We start from the raw sequence: 9,632 nt of genomic DNA on the forward strand, positions 1-9,632 counted from the left end.
GCAGGCTAGCACATGCATCTCCTCTAGAATCGTTGTGGTTAAATGGAGCCCTTATCTGAATTGCTATCCACCTCTGTTGAAAGGAGAAAGTCCAGTTTTGTTCCCCAAAATACGTCTAGCCCTTTTGCCCTTAGGCTTTGTGCACTCAAACATGTTATCTTCAAACATGGATTAAATTTAAAAGAGGATTAAAATGTTCTGGTACACGCTACTGCACAAACCTATTGCTTTGCTACATTAACTTCAACCTAAGCTTTTCTTTAAAAAAACAAGTCTTTCACTTTAGAATGTGGGGCTATACTTGGTCCACGTTTGGCTTCATCATCGTTAACATGAAAATATCATTTGCTTTCTGTGATAGTCTTGCAACATTTCAATTTTAAGTGTTTTAATAAAAACATCAGGAGAGTCCTAATAAAAGCAAATGCATCACAATTACATTTTACAAAACAACTCAATAGTCTACGAGTGGAAAAAGCAAGAAAACTGAAGAGTAGAAGAGTACAACCCACGTGAGAGAGTGGGGGATTATTTTATTTGTTTAGCTGCATTGATCTGGCAGTCTTAATTTGATACAACTTCATGTACAATGTGGCATCCCAGTTATTACACTAAAAACATGAACATGTAGTTTGGGTACAGTGTGGAATTTGGAACATCAGAGGAAGGGAAAACAGCCTTTTAAGAGCTGGTTACTAATGAAACATGAACCAAACCATGAGGACACCGGGTGGCAAATCATGCCCTCCTCTCATGAACACAGGTTGGTGTTGTGGTTGCAATTCTTGGGCACGAATGAACCATGCAACAGGTTACAATTGATCCCTTAGCTCCAATAAAAGAAACAAACGTTTATTTCCTGCTGAAAAGAGAAGAAAAGAAAGCATTTTGACCGTGGAGCCTTCTTTGGGTGTCACAGTCGAAAGATTGTTTCATCTCTTCTCAGCATGGAATAAACCTTCACTTGTTTCTTTACAGCCTACCCATGCTGACGCAGCTGCCTCCTCGAATGGCATTAAAAGTACCCAAGTACTGAACTTGCACCAGTTTCCTCATGTATTTACTTCCCACTGACCCTCTGCAACGGAGGAAGTGGGGTTCCATATTTGAGTGATTTACCAACACCTGCCTCAAGAACTACATAAAAACACCCCATGTCACATCTGCTCTGACAGCTCTGCTACATGATGACTGAAAATCCCACCCTGCCTCTCACCACTGAGACCAAATTCCAACCTGTTCCTCCCCCTCATATGCGTGCAAAAGTCCTGTTTATCAAACAGATCCAACTGCTACTTCAACTAACTGAGATCAGAGAAAAATTAGGAACTAATACCAGCGCCCTTGAGCCCTAAAAGAACAACATCAAGGAACTTCAACTGGAAGCTGATAAAAAAAAAACGGTTTGATTTCTGGATATAAAACATCTGTCCTAGTTTGGACAAATAGTGACAGACAGCTGCAGTTTACTAGACAAAACACAGACCTTCTGTAGCAGATTTCATCGACTCCAGCGTTTATCATTTTTACTCGGGACAAATGGATATATTCCAAAAGGTTCAGACATTAAGCAAAACTGGCTTTTTTTCCCCCAGGAAGGAATTCAGAATTCAGTGCAGGAAGATGTCAACATGATACAGAATTGCCTGGTTGCCCTTCCTCGCAGTATGCTCTCCAGGCTGAACGTCATGTTTTGGTTTCGGATTTGAAATCCGAGTACAGCCAGCTCCATTAGGGCAAAAGATCTGTTTTTCAACAGAAATTCACTGGTGCATCACGTTTATCTGAGTTCTTCTTGTGCCGATTTGTGGGGTGAGTTGACGAGGGGCGTCCCCTCCCACTCTGCGTGCCCTCTCACCTACCCTCCCCAGCTCACCGTTGGCTTGCAGGTGGCTGCAAAACGTCAGAAAAGACATTTGGAACAAAGGGCAGCACTTAATACTGTAGTCCAATGTTGTACCTGTATCCAAACTTGAAATTAAAACCATGATAAAAGATGTTGCCTGATGCCGGTGACCAAAGGAGTTAAATTAAACGGTTTTACACTTCTCCCAGAAGCGCACTGATCACCCTCTTCAGCCTCGTGGGGTCCAAGAAGGCCACAATTCCACCCTCGTTGGCCCATCTCTCTGCACCCTGGCATCCCGCTCGGGGCAGGTGGTACTTCAGCTCTGGGCGCCCCCCGTGTTCAGCAAGGCCGCTCAGGCACTGCCCCAGGTCAACCGCCCCCCCGCCCAGCGCCCGCAGGATGGCGTGGGGGGCGCACGAGTCCCATTTGTAGGTGCTGCCCTCCGAGACTACGTAGGCGTCCACCAGGCCGAGGGCCACACACAGGATCTTGTAGCCAGCTCCCGAGGCGTAATGCAGCCTCCCACCACACAGGGGCGCCAGAGCCTGCTTCACAGGCTCCTTCTCACTGGAGCTCAGCACCACAGCAAGCGCCTCCTGGGAGGGCGCCTCCGGCCTAGGCAGCGAGGAGACGTTGAGGTTCCCATAGGACACCCCCCAGAAGTACTGACCCCTCCAGCTGGAACAGCAAACAGCATGGGTTGACTATTGTGCACAATCCGTTCAGATTCACATGAATATTTCTTTCTGTTTTTCTTAAAAATTCACGTTTCTGGTCATTTTTTCCCCTGCCACTGAGCCTCTGGCTGGGGGGTTGCTTAAAATGGCCGGCATACATGTTAAACAGGTCAAGTCAAATATGAAACGCGTCAACGCCTGTTCTTCTGCCCGGAGGCTGGATGGCCTTACCCCTGTCCTCCTGGGTCTTTGTGAGCGAAGGGCTGACTGACGACGCCCATGATGGGCTCTCCACTGGCCCGCAGGTACACCCCGATCAGAACCAGGGCACACTGCAAACCCCCTGGGTATAGTCCATCCTGGGCCTCCACGTCCTCTCTCCCCTCGATGTACTGACTGGTGGCATCTGGAAGGACAGCACAGCCCTGGTCAGGTCAATTCTAGGTCTACGCCTTCCGTCTCCTTCTCCTTCCTATCCAACTCCTTCGATAAGCCTAAAGAACTTTAATGTCAGTCAAAATGTCCTAGAGATGGCATGTAAAAGCCTTGTTGAGAGCTGGTGTTTAACATGACAGTTTGGTTTGGAAACCTGATGTCGAAAAGCAAAACCAAACTGTCCAGGATTGCGAAAATGACAGGGAAAATAATTGGGAAGCAGCAGCCCCAGCTCAGGGATTTATATTGTAATACAGTTCTCAGACTGGCAGGGAACAGCTGACTCCACACAGCCACTCCATTCTCAATTCATAACACTCCCATCAGGAAGACGGTACAGGGAACCAAATTCAAATAAAAACATTTATAAGACATTTTTTGCTCCCTCTGCAATAAAACTGCTCATTGAAGGTATGTAAATGTAGCTCTGCCACTACATATTTATTTATCCATCTATTTATGTATCACATACTGTTGTTGTTATTTCATTTACTTTCTCATGATTTTATGTGACATGTTTAGCTTGAGTGTTTTGTACTTCTGTGGGAGAAGCCAAAGACAAGTTTCCACAGCAGTGGACAATAAAGTATCTATCTGTAGTTGCCAATTTGATGAAGCGATGAGATGTGGTTGCAGGACCTGGAGGAACACTGCTGATTTTCACTCCAGCGTAGCTGGATTCATTCATTCATCTGCTTGTTTAAACTTTTATTTTTGTTTTTTTTCGTGCTAACTCCTGCGCATCAGAAATACCCAGCCTTAAGGGTAGTTTTCAACACCTTCAGCACACAAATCTGAACACAGCCTGATGCTGATTTTTCTGACTGAACAGCTCTTACTAGTTGATCCGTTAGTTGATGACGAAGAGACACGTGTGGGAGTGGCACTAGATTAGACACGCCCACAGGTGGGAGTGGCACTAGATTAGACACGCCCACAGGTGGGAGTGATACTACGTGAGAAGTGCAAAGGAACAAGTAAAGGTTTATTCCATTACGTAAATGGAAGAAAAGAAAAACTGTTTTGGCTGTGGGGCGTTTTTCGGGTATCAAGACATTGTTAAGACATGGCACAAACCTTTACTTGTTCCTTTGCAGCCTACGCATGCTGACGCAGCTCCCCACTTGAACAATGTGAGACATGCCCGTAATAGGTGTGACACTGTAAATCAGACACACCCAGATTGAGCATATAGAAACCTGAACTCAATTTCCCTGTGATTTAATCTCAGTTGGAAGAAAAAGCATAAGACCCAGTGTTCTCGAGATTCAGGGCTAAAAAGTACAGGGATTCAGAGCCACTTGCATTGGATCCGCACACCCGAGAGCAGGACTCCTGCAGCTGGGCAGCCATAGTCCTGCACAGTTTACAGGGCATTTCAAACAGTCAAGATATAAACAGAGCAGGATCCTTCAAGTAACTGAAGGATCAGCCGAGATGAAAACCATCAGGCCCTCTGGCAGAAAAGAGCTGCACAATTCTGTGTGGTCAGTCCTGGCTCTTGCCCGAAAGAAGGAATGGTTGAGCCTGCGAGTTCAAAGCACGTTCAGCAAACAGAACGCGAGGAAAAGCAAGGGAAACAAGTAACGGGTTTAGGATGGGAGACTGGTCTTTTGGAGCCGGGCGACTCGCCCCACGCCGGGGAACGCCGTACCGATGGGGTCGATCCAGACGCCGAGGCTGTCGGGGCTCACGTCCAGCTGCAGGCTGGCGGCGGCCGGGTCGCTGACCTCCAGGTCCTGGTGGACGGCCTGGGCCAGCAGAGAGGCCGCCGTCCGGTTGCCGTCCAGAACCACGCTGAGCAGGGCGGCCGTCTCCCGCGGCGTGTCGCACACCCGCACCGTCACGCTCTCGCCTGCCGGGAGAGCCCACACATGGCTGCTGACCGCCAGGAGAACACAGCCCCCCACCCCGAGACCTTCCGTACAGCCTTACCCAGTCCGTTCTCGAACTTGTTGGACTCCTCTCCGCTGATGAAGCCCACCAGCTCTGGAAACTGAAAACAGACACCATTAGCGCCCCCCCCCCTCTCACACCCGCGCAGGGGGGCGTCTGGCCATGGAGCCTTCCAGCGAAACCCCCCCCAGGGTCGTCTGCCTTCGAGGTCGTCCCACCCTACGCCAGACCAGGAGCTCAGAGCTGGAAAATGAAAGACTACCAATCTGCCCAGTGGGTAAATACCGGGCCAGACAGGGGTCACTCCCCGTTTCTGTAACAGGAATTAGGAACGACTGTGACTAAAACAAAATGTTCTGGAAATTATTCTTCCCAACGGCATGAATGTAGGACTGGCCAACAGGCAAAATGACTGGTGCTACAGCTTTCAGACATCTACACCAATAGAATCCTAGCCGTCAGGACCCCCCTTGCACAGAGAATCTCAGCTCCTTCCTTCTGGGCGTTGATTCAGGTGCAATAGAACTAAGTTTTCCTTTATTCCCATGACTAGTAACCTGCTTAATTTGGACAATAACCTGCTTAATTTGGACATTAGATTATATGATTTACTTTATTTTTTTGTTTGTTAATGGGCACATTATGTTAACTGTATTGTGCATTGTATTATGCCTTTTACTTGCCTGCAATTCAAATTAACCCTCAGGAACAAAACAAAGGCAAAGCAAATCATTTGGAGCACACTCGTCTTTCACAGAAAGACCACAACCCTTCTGGCCCTGCACCTGTTTGCCCACGTCGTGCTTGATCATCTCCTGAATGACCACGTCGGCCAGCGTCTTGAAGTCCTGGACGAACTTCTTGTTCTTGTCGGCTCCCGTCTTCTCCTGGACCAGCAGCTCGAACAGCGGCGCCTCCTGCCTGCAGACGCGCGCTATGTTCGCCGCTTTCTCCGAGGCGCTAAGCAGCGCCTGCAACACCGCTGCCATGCCGAAAGGGAGGCCTGGGGACGAGGGAGGAGAAGCACTACTTCATAACGGTCAGAGAGATGTGTGGCATGCTTGACCCACAGGCCACACAGAGGCAGGCCCAAACAGCATCCTTTCAGTCAGAGACTGTGGATGCTGCTCCTCAGGGCTCCAGTGTCGCCCAGCTTTCCTTGCAGCTCAACTATCCATTACTATTAACTATCCGTTGTGAGATTTCTGTAAAACCCCGAGACCTGTGGAAAGAGGTCACACTCTGGTCTGGACTTGAGCTGTGTGAATTTTCAAGTCTTCTCTTGAAATCCTGCCTGGTTCCAGTCCAGGTCCATTGACAACACTGTCCTTCCCTTCAGTAGTACTAAGGGACCAAAGAGACCAGCGATGAACACTTCTAATCCACTGAGCTCTATTTATAGAACACAGCCCTTGTTACAGTGAAGGTCTAATTACACACTGTATTGCCACTAATGAGGTTGCGTGTGTGCTTTTTTCTTCTGCTAGGATTCAGGTCAATGAATAAACAATGGCAGGGGTTAGGCCGGATTAAAGAGCTGCTCTCTCTCAGCCCTTGATGTGCATTTAAAATGACTAGTTACTGACGCTGATCTCAGAAGCAGGGCCTCTCATGCCTGGTGTTGTGTGTCTGCTTTCTACTGTGGCTTTTATCCCCTTCCGCAAGGAAAAGAGGATGAGTCATTCCCCCTGGCACGGTGGTCTGCTCGTGCTCTGATAGTGGCTCAGGAATGTGCAGAGTCATGTTAGAATCTCTTTATCCGAGCTGTCCAGCCACAGGAGGTCAGTGGCCGCAGCAGAGTGGCGCACAGGGCCCCTGTACCAAGGGACGCAGGCAGGAGAGAAGGCCCCTTGAAAACAGAGAGATGGACTTCAGCCCTTACTCTAGAACAGGATCAGACCTGGAGCTTCCCTCTGGGAGCGTGGAGTCTCCTTTCTGGAGCGTCGCAGACTGTGGTGCCGATGCCACCACATCGGGGCCTCCCAGCAGGAGTCCTGTTCCTTTTGGGAAACTGTCCCTCTTCCACTCACTTCACCCAGCAACACTCAGGCAAGAAGGCAGCAAACCGGACAGGTGCTGAGGTCATTCACTCCACCGGGCTCTTGCTACACAGGCTGTTGGTGGAGGTCAGTACAGCAAAGGAACTGGACTGGACTGGACTGCCATGTGGTCAGTATAGCAAAGGAACTGGACTGGAATGCTGGGCAGTAAGTACAGGAATAAACCTGGACTGCTGGGAGATCAGTTTAATGAACGAACTGGACTGCTATGTTGCTGGTTTAGGGACAGAACTGGGCAGCTGGGCTGTGACCATTATGCCAGCAATGTGCAGTGCTGGCACCAGCCGAAACCCAGTCACTGACACAATCAGAACTGGACCGAACTGGACCGAAGGCGGGATGCAGCCAGGATTCAGGGTCTAAGGGTCAGGTAAACGATATGTCCACAGGGGGGCGCTAGCCTTCTCGATGTGACAGCTCACCGCCAGCCGGCCTTCCCGAGTGATCCCGCCGGGAACCGCACGCCAGCAGAGGCACACGTTTCCCTCAGGGCCGCCGCAGACGTGCGGGCCCGAGTCCGCCAGGGCGCCCCGCGCCTGCTGCACAACAGCGCCCCCTAGGGGCCTGTCCCTGCACGCGTGAGCTGCACGCTCTGCACACCCGGCCCTGCTGATAAAACACTTCCTACAAAACAGACAGAATAACTGCCGACTCCAGACTGACTGAGAAGAAGGAGGACTTTCACTGTGAGACACTGGCTCAATCATGCAGCTCACAGACCCCCTGCAGTAAAGGCTTGTGCCGCTGTCCAGGAACAGAGTGGCCTCACTAGGAGGGTCAGGCTGATGAGAGTCTTGGTGTTTGCTGATAAACCTTTAGAAAACCGACGATTTGGGATAAAATTTACATCGGGGGCAAATCGCAGGCACTCTTCTCAGTCTCGACCCTGGGGCAAACATACCCTTCGATTCACTCTCAGTAGTGCCTGCAGTTTAAAGGCGCTTCCCGGAGAGGGCTATAAATCGTCTGAACTAAAAGGTCTCCTCATATCACAAAGAGGCATTTCACCCAGCCGGTCCCTGAAGCCTCTATATGCGAGACCGCTCTGGTCAGGCGGCCTCTGGAAATACCGATTCGCTCTGCTCACTTCTGGGTGGTCTCTGCGAGTAACACTGGGGGCAGAGACAGGCATCTTCCCAGTACCTGTCCCGCCGTGTTGATCCATATATGCAGAACGTCGTACCTGTATGTCTGTCCAGCGATACTGCGGAGTGTCACATTTTACTACCGTTATGAAACACTACATTCTGACTTAACCCGTCATAAAGCGACCCAAGGGCACCCCAGGATAGGATCAAGCGAACCCGAGTACTGTCCCTATTCAAGCGAAGACTTGAGAGATTTCGAGACAGCGTGCGAGAGACGTTAAATAACCACGATACGAGCAGACAACCTTGCTGGAGTGCTCTTAGTAACAGGACTCCACGGTATCGCAGTACTACAGGGCTCCTCCGATGACATCTTGAGGAGGAAAAGACAGTAAAGGTCATCAACCGGCTCCACCGCTGCAGCTCACGTACTGTAAACGCCTCCCCGTCTGCGCCGAGTCTTACCTCAGGGTCGGCGTTAATGTTTTTTTTTTCCCTGAACTTCAACGTTGCTACTGTGACACTTCTCGTCGCCCTCCCCGACTTCGGCCGCGCTCGCTTCCTGTAAAACAAGGCTTTAATTTTTTCCCCCCTGGGAGTGACGGCGAAGGGCGCAAATCAGATCCAGCTGTGAGCACCGTAGCGGCTTAGCGACTCGCCAGGGATATTCCGCTCAGCCCTTCCCTTCAGACGCGACGGCACTGCATTTGTCCGCACGGGCAGCAGGACTGGAGGCGCCGGATCCTTTCAAAACGCTGCCAGGGCTTTCACATCACGGCTTCTTCGACGCTGTATGGCGTCACGCCCTTCAATGGTATTCCTGCTTCAGCCCTCTTAATTCCTCCTGTCCCCCCTCCGAGAGCCGCGAATCACTTCACCGCTCTGCTGTTCCAGGAGGGGGTGTCGGGCGCAACGTTTTCGCAGTCGTGCTGATTTCCGGAAAGGTCCTGCCATTCGACGGGCTTTCTGTTTGCGGACCGCCGAGGCGTTTCGTGTTGTACTTTCTGAGCGGGTCCTGACGCCGAGATGCAGAATCTTGTGTGCGCGATGTATTACCACTGATATTTTCATGCGTTAAGTGAAAGGAATTCATTTAGTCTCCTTCGCAAATACACCAGATGCGGTTCAATTTGGTTCGATTTAACTCGATAAGATGTTAAGTACGGAAATACTGATGTTACCAACATACGTTTCAAAGTATCCAGTACGGCGTGTAGTGCACGCAAGCAGTTAGCCTTCGGAGTTCCGCTGTCGGAGCCGTTTCAGATCATTTGCAGTATTGATCGCTGTGATATCAGCCCCCTCGGTCGTGATAGGCAGCATACTTGTAAGTAGAGAACAACAGCGAAAGCTCAGTCGATACGCATTGACCCCAGGACCGCAGCCCTCTGTACGGGGGAACGTCTGGGCGTGACGTCACAGACGAGACAGCGAGTTACGGATAGCTTCCGCGTGAGCTGAAGCCCGAGACGCCCAACATCTGGATCAGATCCTCTGATCTGTGATCCACAGGCAATAATGGCCTCCTCCCGCCTATAACCTTTACTCCTGTGGCCAAGGGTAGCTGGACAGTTCAACCACAAATTAATCATAATTCCTTCTACTTATACAGCACTTTTCTGGACAC

General features: G+C 50.2%; 1 protein-coding gene across 3 annotated transcripts; it reads right to left on the reverse strand.

The window, feature by feature from the left end:
- Window positions 1-513: 513 nt before the first annotated feature.
- On the reverse strand, window positions 514-9,415 carry inpp1 (inositol polyphosphate-1-phosphatase). 3 transcript variants are annotated; one of them, XM_088634891.1, is made up of 6 exons: window positions 9,195-9,415; window positions 5,643-5,860; window positions 4,897-4,957; window positions 4,616-4,816; window positions 2,758-2,932; window positions 514-2,527 (listed from the first exon to the last, which is right to left on the reverse strand). In XM_088634891.1, exons 2-6 carry the CDS (start codon window positions 5,844-5,846, stop codon window positions 2,041-2,043), a joined length of 1,128 nt encoding a protein of 375 aa, XP_088491017.1. In that variant the 5' UTR covers window positions 5,847-5,860; window positions 9,195-9,415; the 3' UTR covers window positions 514-2,040. The 3 variants fall into 3 exon arrangements, with proteins under 3 accessions (XP_088491017.1, XP_088490995.1, XP_088491006.1); XM_088634869.1 differs by having other exon boundaries at window positions 8,471-9,414; XM_088634880.1 differs by lacking the exon at window positions 9,195-9,415 and having other exon boundaries at window positions 5,643-5,883.
- Between the last annotated feature and the right edge of the window lie 217 nt (window positions 9,416-9,632).

The sequence above is a fragment of the Lepisosteus platostomus genome, chromosome 1 (assembly GCF_059453375.1).
Source record: "Lepisosteus platostomus isolate fLepPlt1 chromosome 1, fLepPlt1.hap1, whole genome shotgun sequence".
Taxonomy (NCBI): Eukaryota; Metazoa; Chordata; class Actinopteri; order Semionotiformes; family Lepisosteidae; genus Lepisosteus; species Lepisosteus platostomus.

Excerpts from the sequence above, each read along its gene's own strand:
- inpp1 (XM_088634891.1), bottom strand. The coding sequence starts at position 5,846 with ATGGCAGCGGTGTTGCAGGCGCTGCTTAGCGCCTCGGAGAAAGCGGCG. Across the intron at positions 4,817-4,896 it reads CAAGTTCGAGAACGGACTGG|GCGAGAGCGTGACGGTGCGG; the intron begins GTAAGGCTGTAC and ends CTCTCCCGGCAG. Across the intron at positions 2,933-4,615 it reads CGTCTGGATCGACCCCATCG|ATGCCACCAGTCAGTACATC; the intron begins GTACGGCGTTCC and ends CTGTCCTTCCAG.